The sequence below is a fragment of the Manis pentadactyla genome, chromosome 11 (assembly GCF_030020395.1).
Source record: "Manis pentadactyla isolate mManPen7 chromosome 11, mManPen7.hap1, whole genome shotgun sequence".
Lineage (NCBI taxonomy): Eukaryota > Metazoa > Chordata > Mammalia > Pholidota > Manidae > Manis > Manis pentadactyla.
Window position 1 is genome coordinate 89,638,850 of NC_080029.1, and position 18,945 is coordinate 89,657,794.

Genomic DNA, 18,945 nt, shown 5'->3' on the forward strand with positions numbered 1-18,945 from the left:
AAATATGAAGTAGTATCTCACTATGGCTTGTTTCGCATTTCCCTAATGACTAATGATTTTGAGAATCTTTTCAAGGGCTTAATGGCCATTTGTAGGTCTCCTTTGGAAAAATGCCTGTTCAAATCCTTTGTCTATTTTTCAATTGGATTATTTGTCTTTTTAATGAGTTGTACAAGTATATATATTCTGGATACAAGTCCCTTATCAGATATGTGATTTGTAAATATTTTCTCCCATTCTGTGACTTGTCTTTTCATTTTCTTGATCATATCTTTTGAAGCCCACAAGTTTTTTTAATTCTGATGAAGTACAGTTTATTTGTTGTTTTCTTTTGTTTCTTGTGCTGTTTTTGGTGTTGTATCTAAGATGGTTTTGCCTAACCCAAGGTCATGAAGATTTACTCCTATGTTTTGTTCTAAGAGTTTTATAGTTTTAACTCTTGTTCTTAGGTCTATGATCCATTCTTAGCTAATGTTTATGCATAGTATAAGGAAAGAGTCCAGTTTCATTCTTCTGCATGTGGATATCCAGTTGTCCCAGCACCATTTGCTGAAAAAACTTCTTTCCTCATTAAATTGTCTTAGCACCCACGTTGAAAGCAATTGACCATAATGTATGCGTTTATTTCTGGATTCTTGTATTTCATTGATTTTATGTTTATCTTTATGCCAATACCACACAGTCTTGATTTCTGTAGATTTGTAATAACTTTTGAAATCTAGAAGTATGAGTCTTGTTTTTTGTTTTGTTTTGTTAATTAAGGTATCATTGATAAACAATCTAATGAGGAACATTGTGGTTTCAACATTCACCCATATTATCAAGGACCCCCACACACCCCATTGCAATCACTGTCCATCAGCTTAGTAAGATGCTATAGAGTCATTACGTGTCTTCTCCATGCTATACTGCTTTCCCCGTGACCTACCTATATTGTGAGTGCTAATCATAATGCCTCTTAATCCCCTTCTCCCTCCTTCACCACCCATCCTCCCCACCCACTTCCCTTTGGTAACCTCTAGTCCCTTCTTGGAATCTGTTGAGTCTGTTGCTGTTTTGTTCCTTCAGTTTTGCTTTGTTGTTATACTCCACAAATGAGTGAAATCATTTGGTACTTGTCTTTCTCCACCTGGCTTATCTCACTGAGCATAATACCCTCTAGCTCCATCCATGTTACAAATGGTAAGATTTGTTTTCTTTTTTATGGCTGAATAATATTCCATTGTGTATGAGTCTTGGATATTTTTAAAGATTGTTTTAACCAATCTGATCCCCTTGCAATTCCATATGTATTTGAGGATTACCTTGGCAATTTCTGCAAAATAGTCAGCTGGGATTTTGATACAGATTGTGAAAATCTGTAGATCAATATTATGAATATTTCCATCTTAACATTATTAAATCTGATCAATGAACAATGGGATGTCTTTCCTTTTATTCATCTTATTTCATTTCTTTCAACAATGTTTCATAGTTTTCAGAATACAAATTTTGCACTCTTTAAAAAAATGAGTACACTATTTTTTGAGCAGTTATTTGTGTTTACAGAAAAATTGTGCAAATGTACAGAGTTTCCCTGTACTCCCTTCTTCCTGCCCTGGACAGTTTTCACGGTTATTGACACCTTGATAATCATTGCTTGATAGTCACATCGGTGTGATTCATTTGTTATAACTGACAAACCAATATTGATACATTATTTTTAACTAAAGTTCATAGCTTACATTAGGGTTCACTCTAATGTGTTTTATAGTTTTATGGGTTTTGACAAATAATGTCATATATCCCTCATTACAGTATCATATAAAATAGTTTCACTGCCCTAAAAATTCCCTGTATTCCACCTATTCATCAATTCCTACTCTGAATCCCTGGTAACCACTGGCTTTTATACTGTATTAATAGTTTTGTCTTTTTCAGAAAGTCACATAGTTGGAATCATACAGTAAGTAGCCTTTTCATATTGGAATATTAGGAATTTTTAAGGTTTCTCCTTGTCTTTTCATGGCTTAATTGATCATTTATTTTTAGTGCTGACTGATATCCCATTATTTGGATGTTTATCCATTCATCTATTGGAGGACATCTTGGTTGCTTCCAAGCTTTGGCAATTATGAAAAAAATTGCTATAAAATTTTGTAAAGGTTTTGTGTGGACATAAATTTTCAACTCATTTGGCTGGATATTATTGTAAGACTAATTTTAGCTTTGTAAGAAAGTGCCAAGCTCTCTTCCAAACTGGCTGTACCATTTTGCATTCTTACCAGCAATGAAGAGTGTCTGTTGTTCTGCATCCTTGATGTTGTCAATATTTTAGATTTTAGCCATTCTAATAGATACATTAATAGTATCTCATTGTTGTTTGCAATTCCCTAGTGATAACATGATGTTGAGAATCTTTTCATGTGCTTATTTGCCATCTATACATCTTCTTTCTTTACACCTTTAAAAAAATTTATTCATAAGTACTTTACTTTTGTTGATGCTATTGTAAATAGAATGGTTTTCTTAATTTCATTTTCAGAGTGTTTGTTGCAAGTATATAAAATATAATTGATTTTTATATATTGATCTTATATCCAGCTACTTTGATGAACTCATTTATTAGCTCTAGTTTTTTAATAGATTCTTAGGGGGATATTTATTTATTTATATAGGTTTTCATGTCATCAGCAAATTGAGATCATTTTACTTCTTCCCTTCTCATCTTGGTGCCTCACTCCTTTTTTTTTCCTCTTCTTCCTCCTCCACATTTTTCATATTAGATGTCATAATCTACACTTTTTGTGTATCCCTTGACTGATTTTGTGTATAGTTGATTTTGCTTCTTTTAATTTCATACTTGCTTGATAATTAGTTGGTCTACTACCTTTACTGTGGGTTTATTTTCACTGGTGACAGCTATGTAGCCTTAGGGTCACTTCCATCTACAACAGTCCCTTTAATATATCATGTACGACTGGCTTAGTGGTGGCAAATTCCTTCAACTTTTGTTTATCTGGAAATTGTTTAATACCTGCTTCAAATTTAAATGATAATCTTGCTGGGTAGAGGACTCTTGGTTGGAGGTCCTTCTGTTTCAGTACATTAAATATATCATGCCACTCCCTTCTGGCCTGTACAGTTTCTGTTGAGAAGTCTGCTGATAGCCTGATGGGATTTCTTTTATAAGTAATCTTTTTTTCTCTCTCTGGCTCCTTTCAACACACTCCTTATCCTTGATCTTTGCCATTTTAATTATATGTCTTGATGTTGTCTTCCTAGGGTTCCTTTTCTTAGGGAATCTGCACTTCCATGACCTGAGTGTCTATTTCCTTCTCGAGTTTGGGGAAGTTTTCAATTATTTCCTTAAACTTTCTATCCCTTTGTCTTTCTCTTCTTCTGGTTACCCCCATTATGTGCATATTGTTTCTTTTGGATTGGTCACATAGCTGTCTTATCATTCTTTCATTCCTAGAGATTTTTTTTTCTCTCTGTTTCTCAGCTTCTTTGTTTTCCTGTTCTTTATTTCATTTACTATCTCCTCTACATGACCTAATCTACTTTTTTTTTTTTTTTGCTGGAACTTTTTATTTTTAATTAAGGTATCATTGATATACAGTCTTATACTCAGGTTTCACAAGAGCAGCATTGTGGTTACTACATTCCCCCTATTATCAAGTCCCCACCATACACCCCATTTACAGTCACTGTCCATCAGCATAGTAAGATGCTATAGAGTCACTACTTGTCTTCTCTGTGCTATAATTCCTTCCCCGTGGCCCCCCCTATATTTTGTGTGCTAATCATAATGCCCCTTATCCCTTCCTTCCCACCCACCCTCCCCAGTCTCTTCCCCTTTGGTAACTGTTAGTCAATTCTTGGGTTCTGTGAGTCTGCTGCTGTTTTGTTCCTTCAGTTTTTGCTTTGTTGTTATACTCCACAGATGGGTGAAATCATTTGGTACTTGCCTTTCTCTGCCTGGCTTATTTCACTGAGCATAATACCCTCTAGCTCCATCCATGTTGTTGCAAAGAGTAGGATTTGTTTTCTTCTTATGGCTGAGTAACATTCCATTGTGTATATGTACCACATCTTCTTTATCCATTCATCTATTGATAGACACTAGGTTGCTCCCATATCTTGGCTATTGTAAATAGTGCTGCGATAAACATATGGGTGCATATGTCTTTTTGAATCTGTGATCCTGTTTTCTTAGGGTAAATTCCTAGGAGTGGAATTCCTGGGTCAAATGGTATGTCTATTTTTAGTTTTTTGAGGAACCTCCGTACTGCTTTCCACAAAGGTTGAACTAATTTAAATTCCCACCAGCAGTGTAGGAGGGTTCCCCTTTCTCCGCATCCTCACCAGCATTTGTTGTTCCTAGTCTTTTCTATGTTGGCCATCCTAACTGCTGTGAGGTGATATCTCATTGTGGTTTTAATTGGCATTTCTCTGATGATTAGCAATGTGGAGCATCTTTTCATGTGCCTATTGGCCATCTGAATTTCTTCTGTGGAGAAGTGTTCAGATCCTCTGCTGATTTTTTAATTGGGTTATTTGCTTCTTGTTTGTTGAGGCATGTGAGCTCTTTATATATTTTGGGTGTCAACCACTTATCAGATATGTCATTTATGAATATATTCTTCCATACTGTAGGATGCCTTTTTGTTCTACTGATAGTGTTCTTTGCTATACAGAAGCTTCTTAGTTTGATATAGTCCCACTTATTCATTTTACTTTTGTTTTCCTTGCCTGAGGAGATAATGTTCATGAAAATGTTGCTGATGTTTATATTCAAGACAGTTTTGCCTATGATTTCTTCTAAGAGTTTTATGGTTTGATCTAATCTACTTTTAAATCCCTCCATTGTATGTTTCATTTCAGGTACTATATTCGTCAGCTCTGAGTGACTCTTTTTCGGATCTTCTGTCCCTTTGTCAGTGTTCTCCCTGAGATCTTGAATACTGTTCTGTACATCTGTGAGCATGTTTTTGAATTTTATTTTGAAATCTTTATCAAGAAGATTGGTGATCTCTGTTTCATTTAACCCTCTTTCTGGGGTTCTGTCTTGTGGTTTTGTTTGGATCAAATTCCTCAGCCTGCTAATTTTGTTTGGGATTCTTTGTTTCTTCCTTTGTATTAGGTGTCTCAGCTATGCTTTCTGATCTAAAGAGTAATAGCTTTATGAAGGTGTGCTATGGTGCCCAGAAGCTCAAGATTCTTTACTCTCTAGTGACTGGTTCTATTTTGTGGAGACCCCAGCTGTTGGCATGCCAAGGGCAGGACCACCTTTCTGTCTGGCTTCTGTAGTGGTCTAAGTCTGGGTGGGCAGTTTGCTTGAGCTGCTGCCTTTTTGATCAGCTCAGAACTCTCTGTTGAGCTCACTGTTGGCAGGGCCACCCTCTGCCTGGCCTGCAGCAATGGCCAGGCTGCAGGATTAATGGGGTGAGTGGACCAGTGTGCCCCAGCAGGATGTGCAGCACCAGTTTTGGACACCTACAGGGAGGAAGGAGCTCTTGGGGCTGGCTCCTTTAGGCACCTCTCTGGTTGTGCTGAAATGGAGCCAAGCAAGCTGGGAGAGTTGTCTTCTGCCTGCCAGGCAGCAAAGTCTGACACTGCTGCTGGGCCAAGTGGGTTGTCTGTGGGCAGCATGCACAGGGAGGAGGCTCGGGGCTGTGTTGCCAGCAAGGTGGCTGGAGCGTCTGGGGCTCCCGAGAGTTCCTGATCTGTTGGGCAGAGGAAGGACTGGGGAGATATCCTCCACCTGCCCTGTTACCTGAGGAAAGAGTTCCGTCCAACCCTTGTCCCCTCTAGTAACCTTCCCACTGCTAGCAAGTCTTTCAAACTGTTGCCTCTGCTTTGAGTCTCAGGACTGGTGCAGCATGCCTGCCCTCCTCACTGGCTGGAGTCTCAGCCTCCCAGAGTGTTCCTCCTGCCCCTGGAGTCTAGTCCTGATAATCACCAGAACCCAATGTGATGTGGTCTCATGCTCCCAGAGCAGGTCTCCAGGGCCAGGTGTGCAGCACTCCTGGGCTCCTGCCCACTCCCTGCTCCATTCCTCTTTCTCCCACCTGTAGGCTGGGGTTGGGGGAGGGCTTGGGTCCAGCTCACCCTTTTATGTGTGGTCCTCTTTTCTTCCTCAGGTGTAGGGGGTCTGTTCTGCAGTCTTCTGGTCATTTTCAGGTCTAATTGCATTTGCTGTATTTTCCTCTTTTGTGTGTTTTTGGAAGGAGGTTTCTGTCTTGCCTTCTTAGTGCTCCATCTTTAATCCCTTAAAAGGTAGAACAGTTGGGCCAACCCCATACCAGGCAGGGCCAGAAAGTCCCTGGGTGCCTTATTTCATTATGCTTTATTTCTTTTTCTTACCTAATTGCTCTGGCTACAATTTTCACTACAATATTGAATAGAAGCGACAAGAATTTACATCCTTGTCTTGTTCCTGATCTCAGTGGGGAAGCATTCAGTCTTTCATCATTAAGTATGATATTCGTGTGGATTTTTTGTAGATGTCCTTTATTAGGTTGTGCAAGTTGAGGAAGCCTTTTAAGCATGTAGGTACTTGGACTCTGTAATTAGAGGTTCTGATTCGGTGGATCTGGGGTAAGGGCCAGGTATCTTTAATTGTAAAAAGTTACAGAAAAAAATATTAAAAAGTGTAGAAGTGGTTCTGATCCCTAGTCAGGATGGAGAACATTTGCCCTCTCTTGAAGTACTTTATGCTTTCATCTTTTCAAACTTGTGTTACCACTCTTATCCTTCCTTCTCAGGGAAGAACCACATCATCAGTTGCCTAAATGCTGTATTTGTAACTCTAATTCTTTTGGGTGCTAAGCATTGCTAAATGGTCTGTATTGTATTGTAGATTAATTTCCTTTCATAAACTTGGTTTGTTTGAGATATGGTATCTTTAGTTATGATATTCTGATATTCAGATTTGTTTTCACATATAAGAAATATAAGCTATTTGTTGACCCTATTTTATGGCTAATTTTCTTCCTCATCATAACAGAGTAGTACTCAGAACATAATTGTCAATGATCTGTGTAAATTAATTTTAGCCTCTTAATCTTAATTGTTTTTGTTTTTGTTTTTGAAATCAGTCGCATATAGTCTTGCTACTGACATCCCTTTGTTCTGTCAAAACATGTAAAGAAATAACTCTGACTTATATGGTGAGTAATAATTATTTTGCTTCGTTTAGGACACCGTGTAAAATTGAACCCAGTATAAACCACATTCTAAGCACAAGGAAGCCTGGAAAGGAAGAAGGAGATCTTCTGCAAAGAGTTCAAAACCACAAGCAAGAATCTGAGGAGAAGAAAGAGAAGATGATGTATTGTAAGGAGAAGATCTATGCAGGAGTGGGGGAATTCTCCTTTGAAGAGATCCGGGCTGAGGTTTTCCGGAAGAAATTAAAAGAACGAAGGGAAGGTATGTGTATTAATCTAGTTCAAGTTTGTAAAAATAACTTCGTTGTAGGAAGGTTGAGCTAATATATTAAGTCTGAAGAAAATTGCTCCATTGTTTGTACCTCCTGTGGTTTCTACTGTTTGTCTACATAACTGAACTTACATTGCTGCTTTCCATGAAACCACTAAGGGGAAAAACTAAAAACTAAGTCTATGTTCAAAAGTAAAGGAGGAAAAGCTCTAAACTATAGAAACAATTTATATTCCCCAACACAATAGCAGACAGCTATGATCCCTGACATATATACATGTACATGCCATATCTCCCATTAAGTACTTTTCCTAATATTGCCTGAAATATTTCACTTAACTTTTGATACTCTGCCTGAAGTTTCTCCCAGGGCTTATTTAGGTTAACATACTCAATCATACCTCAGTCACTTAGATCATAGTTATTTGTAGTGTTTCTTAAAGATGTTATCTTCTTTCTAAATTAAGGGAAATTTTTACATAAATTGGAAAAATTGGAAACTGTTGTTTCTGAAGACTGGAATACTTGAGGTCAAAAGGTAATACAGAATGTGCTAAAAAAATAAGGAAGCAAAGCATTTGGACTTTAAGGCATTAGTAGATGGGGAAGAACACAGAAAAGTAGGTGGGGGAGGGTCCAAAAATAAATTTCGTCCATATAGACACTTTGACTAGGATCCACACCAAGAAAGAAAAAAGAGGTGTTTCTTCTTACAAAAATATTCAGAATAGACTATTGTAGCTCAGCTCACTAAATAAGGTACGGCATATGCAGGGATAGCTAGAAAAGTTAACCATCACTTAAAATTTATTTGAAGAAAAATCAAGAGCTCCAAGTCATCAGTTAGAAGCACACTTCTGTAAAGCAGATTGTTATTAGTGAGTTAAGAATTGCCTTCATTTGTTACATTAACTAGTGCCTTCCAGGATTGACAAAAAGTGCTCTGGGTCCAAATATTATATTGAAAAATGGCACCTATGTGTCCAGGTAGAAGAAGGTAATGTTTAGAAATCAAGGAGCTGGTTGAGTAAAGCTTTTTAAAAATGGGAACCACCCCAACAAAGAAGTAGGTTATTGCCGCATTACTTAAAACAGCCAAGTCATGGAAGTAACCAAAATGTCCATCAATAGATGAATAGATAAAGAAGATGTGGTACTTATACACAATGGAATATTATCTATCCAGCCATAAAAATGAAATAAATCCTGCCATTTTCAGCAACATAGATAGATCTAGAGGGTATTATGCTAAGTGAAATAAGCCAAGTGGAGGATGCCAAATACCATATGGTTTAACTTTTTTGTTGAATATAAAAACAAAATAAACAAAATAGCAGTAGACACATATGCATGAGAAGTGACTGGTGGTTACCATAGGGGATGGACTGCGGTGGATGAGGAGGGTGAGGGGGACAAATTCTCAATCATAATAGAAGTTGGTAACGGAGATGGTAGTACAGCATAGAGAATATAGCCATTGATTCTGCAACATCTTCCTATGTTGACAGATAGTAACTGCACTATGAGGGTGAGGATTTAATAATATGGGTAACTGTTGAATTATTGTGTTGTTTACTTGAAACCAATGTAAGATTGTATCAATAATACTTCAGATAAAAAAAAAAAAGAAGAAGAAGTAGGCTTGAGGATAGCCAAGTATGAGCTGGGAATGAAACTAGTGACTTCAGTAAAAACTACTGTTCCGTTAAGGTGTAGCTTACAATAGGTATAGAAGTAAGATGAAACTACATTCAATTATCGGCTAGCCAAAGAAGGACCTGGCGAGGGTCAGGTGAAATCTGAGTAAGTAAAAGTGATATTGGCCTCAGAGGACTTTTTAAGGCTCATTTCCTAGGCTGCTTTCTAAAGCATTCATGAACTTGTAATTTCCTGCTATATATAGTTTGTACTCTTATAAACCCTCATGCCTATTACAAATGGTTTTTTTGTTACCGTTGAAAACTTGCTTCAAAAACTATTGCTGACTACTTACTCAGGTAAGGATGTGAGAAACCAGGAAGCCACAGGCAGGGCCTAGGGACAAGGTCACTGTTCCTTCATCCCATGGCTACTTCCAAACCATTTTTCCCTCCTCCTTCAAAAACTCTAGCTTCCTTCAGATTCATGTTTTCCAATTTTTTTTCTGCCTCATGAGCCTTACCGGTGTTCTCACCTCAGACTTTTTGGTCACTCTCCATCATTCATTCATTGACGAAGCACCTGGCTCTGTTTCTTCCTTTCTACCCTTACACCACCCAGTACCATGGCTTCTCAGTTCCATGACCACCACACCAATTGTGATTTTTTCTTGAGCACTACTCACTACCTCCCATGGTTTTACTGTTGACCTTAAGATCTCAAACGGGCATTCAGCAGTGTTTAGCAGACTTACATTTGCCTGGTAAGTGAATTTCTCTTTTCTGCTAAACAACTAATTTAATTTTCTCTAATATTATTTTCAAATCTTCTTCATACCTCCTCAGTTATTATCTTGTATCATATTTCATTGAGATGATAGAAAGAATATACTGGTAGCTGTTTTCTTCCACCAAATCTACCATATCTTCAATCTGTACCTAAACACCCTAACATTCTTTCTGTCAAAATTAACATTTCTCTGTTCCTATCTATCAAGAATGACCCTTTTTTCTTCCCCCTCCAGCATTTTCTCTTTCTACTAAACCATTCTTACCATCATTCAAATGTACTCTATTATCTTCATTCTTTAAAAAAAAAAAGTCCTCCATTATTCTCAGACTCTTCTCCAGCTATTACTCATTTTTCTAATCTTCACAGCAAAATTTCTTGGAATTTATAATCTTCACTGCCTATTATTTCCTTAAGTATCCCTTCTATTCCAGTGAATCAGCTCTAATCATAGTCACCAGAAGCTTCCTTTTTGCCAAATATACTGGCCATTTATCAGTCCTGATCTTTATTGACCTCTTGATTTATTTTAGCATAATTAATGAAATACTTCTTTGCAAAGTGCTTCTCTTGGCCTCTTCCTTGGTGTGTACCCCCTCTCACTTTTTCTTTCTTCTTCTCAAGGACCTCTTTCTGAGGCCCAGGATAGAGTTCCGGAATACTCCAGTTATCTTTCTACAACTCTCTCTAGGTAATGAATTAAATATTGTTTACAAGCCATGGGCTTTCAAATTTATATCCCCATCCCTGACATGTTAGGGGTGTCAGAACTACAGGCTCATATTTAGTTGCCTTCAACATTGGCTATCCTAATAGACATCTTACACTCAACATAGCCAAAACAGAATTACTGATTTTTACCACAAACCACACCCCAACACACATATTTGCCACAGGATTCCCATCTCAATAAAAGCCATCACTACATACCTAGTTGGTTCAAGTCATAAAAATCTAGAAGTCATCACTGATCCTCTTGCCCTACCATTCCCCCCATAATACCTTCATCACCAAAAAGTTCCCAAACCTTTCATTTATCACAATTCTTATTATCTAAATCCAAGCCACATTCTTTCAGCTGAACTATTGCAACTAGACTTTCTGCCCTCATTCTGGCCTTACCACAATCCACTTTGCTCATAAAAAATGATCTTTATAAAAAGTCAGATAATGTCACTCCTTAAAATGTTTTTGTGGTCTTAGAATGCAATATAAACCCTTTACCCCCACATGACTTGGCCCCTGGCTACCTCTCCAACCTAATTTTTTACTTTGCTCCCTCTTACTATGCCACAGCTATGTCTGGGCTCTGGTCATTCAGGTCACAGCTTTATAATGTCACTTTCTTACAGTGATCTTCTCTGATCACTGGTCTTAAGTAGCCTCTGACCTCTATCCCCCTACCCAGTCACACATTCTCATATCACCTATTTTATTTTTTACACTGCATTTCTTGTTAATTTGTGTGTGTCTACATCCCTCAAATTGAATGTTAGTGTCACATGACCAAGGATTTTGTATTGTGCACCACTGACACCTAAATGCTCAGAGTTGTGCTTGACACATTATAGATACTCTTTTTTTTTTTTTTTTATTGACTGGGTATATAAAAGAATGAGACCTAGATCATCTCAACTTGAGGATTTGGCTCCACTTATATACCATTCTCTGATCTGTAATAGCAACACATATGTTGAGGACATAAACCCCAAAGACAGTTTCTGACAGAATATTGCTTTGAGGAAGTACCGCCTCATCTAACTTTACTGTTTCTAGCCGAGCTACTGACCAGTGCAGAGAAGAGAGCAGAAATGCAGAAACAGATTGAAGAGATGGAGAAGAAACTAAAAGAAATTCAAACTACTCAGCAAGAAAGAGCGGGTGATCAGGTCATTTCTCTTTTTTTAATACACCAAACTAACACTTATTGGAACAAATATTTAAAAATATAAAAGTATAGAAGGTAAAAGTCCTCCTGCCCCCCATTCAGAGTTTTTCTGGTAGCTATTCTTAGCTTAGTAGTAACAAAATTGACCAGGAAAGTAATTTAACAGGTGGCTTCCAATGGAAGTTATGGCATGTGATATAAGCGAGGCAATTTATTGACTCATTAGTTGTGGTCTACACCCTTGTTTTGTTACCTCTGACTTTACCTTTTTATTCTAGTCATGTTCCATTAAAATGGGTTACCTAAAGAAATTCGTATATGCTTGGCACTGCTCAGTTGAATACAACAGTACCAGTTTATACTAAGAACATAAATTACTGGAAAAAACTTTTATGATACATACATTTAATATAGTTAATGGATATCTAAGGGAAGAATATGCTAAAGCTAATTTTGGAGCTAAAGCTTGAAAATATAGCATTTTCTAGATAGGAGAGACACACTGATTTTGTTTATTTAATGCAAATAGCAAGAAGAAAAGATGCCTATACAGGACACAGCTGAGCTGCGAATTGCTTCAGAGCCTCAGGAAATACCAGCAGTGGTTCAACCCAATTCTTTTTGTCCAGTAAATTCTTGTGCCAGGTAGGACCACTCTGGTGGAAAGAACAATGCTTATATGAGGGCGTTTAGAGCCAATCTTTGAATCTAGTGACTTGAAGTCTTCTGGAAGTCTCTAGTCTCTTGTATAGTATCAAGATGTGATTTTTGCAAGTCTCTGTCACAATATAAGCTTTGATGCTGATGAGGGAGGACAGAAAAATATACATGTATCTTATAGAAACCATTAAATATAAATAATTCTTAAAAAGAGAAAACTACCCATTTCTATCACCAAGAGATAACTACTATTGATATTGGTCTATCCTTATGTGTTCTGTTTTTGTTTTGTTTTATAAAAATGAAAGTTTACCATTTTGTAATCTGCTTATACTGTTAACGTGACTTATCAAATATATTTCTATAATAATTTTAATGACTGAAGTTTCTATCTTAATGAATTTGGATTGACAGTATTTTATTCTAGATTATAGAGGATTATATTTCGTCAAGCCTCTTAGACTTCTAAGAATTAAATAATTCTTTCTATGAGTACAAAGCACATGTTTTAAAACAAGTTTCTTCACAGGGAAACTTCACTTGCAGAAAACATTTGGCAAGAACAACCTCATTCTAAAGGTGAATTGTGTTTGACTCTCTTAAGAAACTTCTGTTAACAAATGTATTATGTAACAAGTTGTAAATACTTTTCTTAATTATGGTAAAGGGAGTTGAAAGAAGTAGAGCTGGGGACTAAGGTATTATATCTTTCATCATGGAATTTATAAGCATATGATTTGAAATAGGATGGACATTTGAAAAAAATTTTTGTAAGATTCCTCAGTGCTTTGAAGTATTGGTTTAAATGTAAATTTAAATTTGTATTAATTACCAAATAATCTTCCACTTAGGCTAATGTACCCTGAGCTAAGCATAGTAGTAGTATCCAGCAGCCAAGACTAGAAAGTTGTTTTTTGGAAGAAAGGGGAGAAAGTTTTAAACTAAATCTATTTTATATTCATATTTGTCTTCTTTCTATTCAGAAATATGTTAAAAGAGGTAAAAACATGAATATCAACCTATGAGTAGTTTTCAAAAAGCATTAAAAAGGACCTGATTAAACCTCTAATTCTAACCACCAATTTATAGGAAATACAAAGCATGGAGGAACATGCAAAACTGACAAATCCAGCATGACAAAACTATCGTTTCTTCAACAAAATCACTAAAAAAAAAAAAAAAAACAACTCTATAGAATCAAAGTGATTGAAGAGGCATTTCAACCAGGAAATACATACTGAAATATTTATAGATGAAATGATATGATGTCTTGGATTTGCTTCAAAATAATCCAAATTGGGTTGGTTTTGAGGAGTGGTAGTGGTGGTTAATACAGATGAAACAAGATCATCCATGTTTAGATAATTGTTATTAAGTGATCTCTTATTTTTATGAAATCATTCTTACAAAAAAACAGACTGCCTTTCTGCTTTCAAAGAACACAAAATATTACTTAACTCTTGTTTTGAAGAGTAGGTCATTACTCCTAAGAGTATAAATTTAGTTTCTTTTTCTGTAGGTTCCAGTATACCTTTCTCCATTTTTGACGAGTTTCTTCTTTCAGAAAAAAAGAATATCAGGTTTGAGATTTTTTGTTTTGTTTGTTCTGACACTTTAAAGTTTTCTACTATTATAGATGAAAGTTAATTAGGGAATTTCTGTTATCTCTGTTAATTAAAAAAATTACTAACTGGAGTATGTCTTTTTCCAGTCCCCCTGCAGATCCCTCACAGGTTTTAGCCCAACGAAGACCCCTTGCAATTCTCAAAACTTCAGAAAGCATCAACTCAAATGAGGATGTGTCTCCAGATGTTTGTGTAAGTCTGTTAATGTAAATGGAGTGCTGGATTGTTTCATTCAATGATCACAAAAGTTTAGGGTTAAAATTAAAATCACTGGCTTAAAATAAGCACATGAAAAAATGCTCAATGTCATTAGTAACCAGAGAATGCAAATCAAAACATCAGTGAGATACTACTTCACATGCAATAGAATGGCTATAGTCAAAAAGACAGAAAATAAGAAGTGTTGGTGAGGATATGGAGAAATTAGAACCCTCGCACTTCACTGGTGGGAATGTAAAATGGTGCAGCCCCTTTGGAAAACAGTTTGGCAGTTAAACATATACCATAGACCCAGTAATTCCCCCCCAGGTATATAGCCAAGAGAATTAAAAATATATGTTCACATAAAAACTTTGTACTATACCAGCATTATTCATAATATCCAAAGAGTGAAAACAACTGAATGTCCATCAATTAATGCATGGATAAACAAAATGTGGTATATGCATACAATGGAATATTATTTAGCCACAAAAAGGAATGATGAATTGATAGATCTTATACATGGATGCACCTTGAAAAGACTTTGCTATGTGAATGAAGCCAAATACAAAAGACCATTCCATTTATATGAAATAGCCAGAATAGGCAAATCAATAAAGATAGTAAGTAGATTAGGAATTTCCAAAGGATTAGGGGAAGAAGAGATTAGCAAGTAACTGCTAATGGATATTGGGTATTCTTTTTGGGGTGATGAAAATGTTCTGGAGTTTGATGGTGGTGGTTGCACAACCTTGTGAATGTACTAAAAAAGAGTGAAATGAATACTTTGAAGGGTGAATTTTTTGGTTAATGTGAATTATATCCCAATTTTTTACAGTGAGGAAAAAAATCAGTCTTAAAACCGGTAATACTTTTTTTTAAACCAACATACAAAAGATCTTTGTTCTTTTATATAAAATACTTTTTGTGGCAACTGAAGAGTTATGTGCACTATAGCCATTTCTTGTTAGTAATGTCCTATTTTAACCACTGTTGACTAGTGACATAATAATACTTAGGGTAAAAAGATCCTTCATAGACATTCAAGTCAAAGTAAGTAATCTTTATCATTGACATTTCATTGAAATTTTAAGGAAGAAAATCATCCTTCAAACCGGCATCTGGAAACTTGAGGTTGAAAAGAATTGAATGTGTTTTAATTTGAAGGCTTTTAAAGGGAGATGTGATCAGTAGTTATAATGATTTAAAGCAGTGTGTTCACCACATCCCAGGAAATGAATCACTCGGGGAAATATTTTTAAACACACTTTTCTTTTTATTTACTTCTTTATTGAGATATATTGTACCTCGTCTAAATCTCACAAATATTAATTGTACAGCTAGATGAATTTTTACATATATCTCCACCCAAATCAAGATGTAGAACATTTCTAACAACCCAGAAAAGACTAGGAAGTTGTTTATGGCTGTAGGTGCTCAGGCCCTGTTTCAGCTCTACTGAATTGGGTTTTCCCGTAATGAAATATTAGCATGTATTTTTGTTTGTTTTAAATACTTTCCCAGGTATTTCCCAATACTTTCTGGAAGTCCACAGACCGCTATGACAAGGTAATTATGTGTAAGAGTAGTTATTTATATACTGTGTTGTGGAGAATAACACCAGAGAACATGGATAGATAGGCTGAATTTGGAGGCAGGGGTTCTAGGTTCAGCTGATCAGGGATGGACTGAATTATTAAAAGAGTCAATCTTAATCGAGTTTTTTTGTCTTAAACCTTTTACTTGAATCTTAATAGGTACCTACCGGAATTCTTCCCCTAAAAAAAGATCATATTTATTTATTTATTTATTTATTTATTTTTATTTTTTTTGAGAGGGCATCTCTCATATTTATTGATCAAATGGTTGTTAACAACAATAAAATTCTGTATAGGGGACTCAATGCACAATCATTAATCCACCCCAAACCTAATTTCCATCAAAAAAAAGATCATATTTAAAATGTCTAAACTAATAGGACCATAAGTAGTACTTGCATAAAATGTGTTCTTAGAATACAGACATCTTTCTTACTTTAATCTTAATGATTTTTAGCTACATTTTTTTGTTTCTTCTAGATGTATCTCTCACCTCTACTTACTAACATTGAGTCAGAAATCCAAAGTATGTGTCAAATTGGTAATAACCTAGCAAATTAACATCTAGTATCCTCAAGGGTTAAATGAAATAGGCACTTACGCATACTGCAGATAAATGTGTAAAGTAGTACGAAAATCAAGGAGGGCAGTTTAGGCAATATGTAAAAAGAACCCTAGTGTTCATAAACTTTTGACCCAATAATTCTACCTTTAGGAATTATTTCTAAGAAAATTAAGATATTCCTAAAGATGTACATGTACAAAGATATTTTTAATAGTTTTATAGTATTAGAAAACAGAGAATAACCTTAAAAAGTTGGTGAATTTCTAATAGATCTACAGTGTAACCATCATGTTTTTAAAGAATTTTTGATAGCACAGAAAATATACTAAAAATATGAAGAAGAGTAATATATTCTAGCATATATGCTACAATTTCACTTGTTTTAAAGTCCCTTTTTTAAATGCATAGACTATACTTGGTCATGTATCCTACCAGACGGATGTGATAACTCCAGTTGCCTCTGGGGAGTAGTGATTGGAGTGGAGATGGGGGGTCAAGTGTGGGAGAGAAACTTTTTCACTATTTTTCCCTTTAAACTAGTTGACTTTTTTAAACTGTATGCATGTCATGTATTTTAAAAACAAAGACCTATTTTAAATCTTTTTCACTTTTTTATACTTTTTAAGTATTTGGCATAGAAGAAGTAAAAGCTAGGAGGATTGCAGATTATCAGAACATTTTCTAGGCCATAGCCAGAAGAAAAACAGTATTAGTCCCCTAGTTCTTGGGTGAACTTGGTTGGGGAGAAAAAAATTGTCCAGTATTTCCCTTTGTGTGTAGAATCCTCACAGGGTTATTTTTTTTTTAATGAAATATAGTTTGCTGTTTTCATAATACAAAACCATTTTCCTCAAACATTATGATGTGTTTTCTAAAATTGCCTTCCCCTAGAGATTCTGATATGCTACTTCTATACCCTGTGTTGAAAATCACTTATCTAATATGTGTCCCTATAAGTAAAAAGACAGGCCATTTCATATGAAATATTGAAATATTTCAGCTAAACTTTACATGGTTTTCATTTCAGGATGAATTTACAGGAATTGAGCCTTTGAGTGAGGAAGCTATTATCACAGGTTTCAGGAATGTAACTATTTGTCCTAACCCAGAAGACACTTGTGACTTCGCTAGAGCAGCTCGTTTTGTATCCACTCCTTTTCATGACATAATATCCTTGAAGGATCTCCCTTCTGATCCTGGGAGACTGTTGCCAGAAGATCTAGACGTGAAGACCTCTGAGGACCAGCAGACTACTTGTGGCACTATATTTAATCCAACTCTCAGCATCAAGAAGCTGAGGTGATTGGTGATTATAGGTTGCATAAACCAGATTGTTTGAGTGTTCTCTTATTCTGTGTGTGCTTGTCAGTTATAGTGATCAATTATCAAGCTCTTACCACCTGCCAGGTACTCTGCTAAGAGCATTACATGACAGTAGAGATCCCCCAAATTGTGTCAATAGGATTTAGTAATTGATTTGAACATGAGGGTTAGAAGAAGTAAAGTTTGATGGTTATGAGATTAAGGCCAGGTATCTTTGAAGAAAGTTTGGCAAAGTGTACCTGTTTGGGAGAGAGGGGGCATTTTTTTTTTTGCCCTTTAATAAAGTATCTTTTGAAAGAGTTGGAACTGAATAAAGAATAGTAGAAGGGAATGGCATAGAGAGCCAGGGAGTAAACCTTGTGATCTATCCATATTTAAAAGTCAGCTAATTTAAACAAACTAATTCCAATTTTAAGAATATTCTTTAATTTCCAATTTGTGCTTTAAAAACTGCATCTTGAGACTCTTCCTCACAAACTTTTTATCATGTTTGCTAGCAAGTATTCACCTTGAGTGATTTGTGTGTCCCTTTTTCTTTTATCTTCTCCTGTTAAAGAGTAAGAAGTCCAGGGAAAGGATAAACAGGAAGAAAGTTAGTGTCTTAGTCAATTTTCTCAATAGTTTAGAATAAACTTACAGTGGTTATTTGCTACAGATTGGGTAAATAAAGCATAAATTCAGAAATTTAATGCTGGGCATTCCTTGTCAGCTGGGATAAATAATTACCTAGATTCTGATTATGAATCTTTTTCTGTTTAAGGAAAATAATAGGCTTTAAAAATGAGACTATTGAATAGCAAATAAAATCATTACAAAGAGAAGCTCATATATATTATCCCTATGAGGACTGACTCATTTGTGGTTGTTTCAGCCCAATTATTGAAGACAGCTGCGAAGCCACACACTCCTCTGGGTTCTCTGGATCTTCGGCCTCAGTTACAAGCACCTCCTCCATCAAATGTCTTCAAATTCCTGAGAAACTAGAGCTTACTAATGAGACTACAGGTATGTTCCTAAAGGCCACTTGTAAGCCAATATCTACATCCATGTCTAGTGAACATTTATTTATCTCCAAACAGAGCTGCTTTTCTTTTGAAAAGTTGCTGTACATTGTGAAATTTCTGGAATAAATTAGCACTAACTGAACAGAGTGTCATAAAGACCTGAGATGGAAAAGTATTGTTAGGTTAGCAGTATTGATCACATAATCTTGTTTTTTTTTTCCCCTCCTGTGTT

General features: G+C 35.8%; 1 protein-coding gene across 2 annotated transcripts in view; it reads left to right on the forward strand.

The window, feature by feature from the left end:
• Positions 1–18,945, forward strand: part of BUB1B (BUB1 mitotic checkpoint serine/threonine kinase B) — a 46,904-nt gene that overhangs the window by 17,909 nt on the left and 10,050 nt on the right. For both annotated transcript variants that reach the window (XM_036923880.2, XM_057488672.1), the window contains exons 9-16: positions 7,184–7,413; positions 11,626–11,738; positions 12,267–12,382; positions 12,927–12,976; positions 13,917–13,977; positions 14,109–14,214; positions 17,414–17,685; positions 18,581–18,714. In XM_036923880.2, the coding sequence (XP_036779775.2) occupies positions 7,184–7,413; positions 11,626–11,738; positions 12,267–12,382; positions 12,927–12,976; positions 13,917–13,977; positions 14,109–14,214; positions 17,414–17,685; positions 18,581–18,714 (1,082 nt within the window). The remainder of the gene's footprint in view (positions 1–7,183; positions 7,414–11,625; positions 11,739–12,266; positions 12,383–12,926; positions 12,977–13,916; positions 13,978–14,108; positions 14,215–17,413; positions 17,686–18,580; positions 18,715–18,945) is intronic.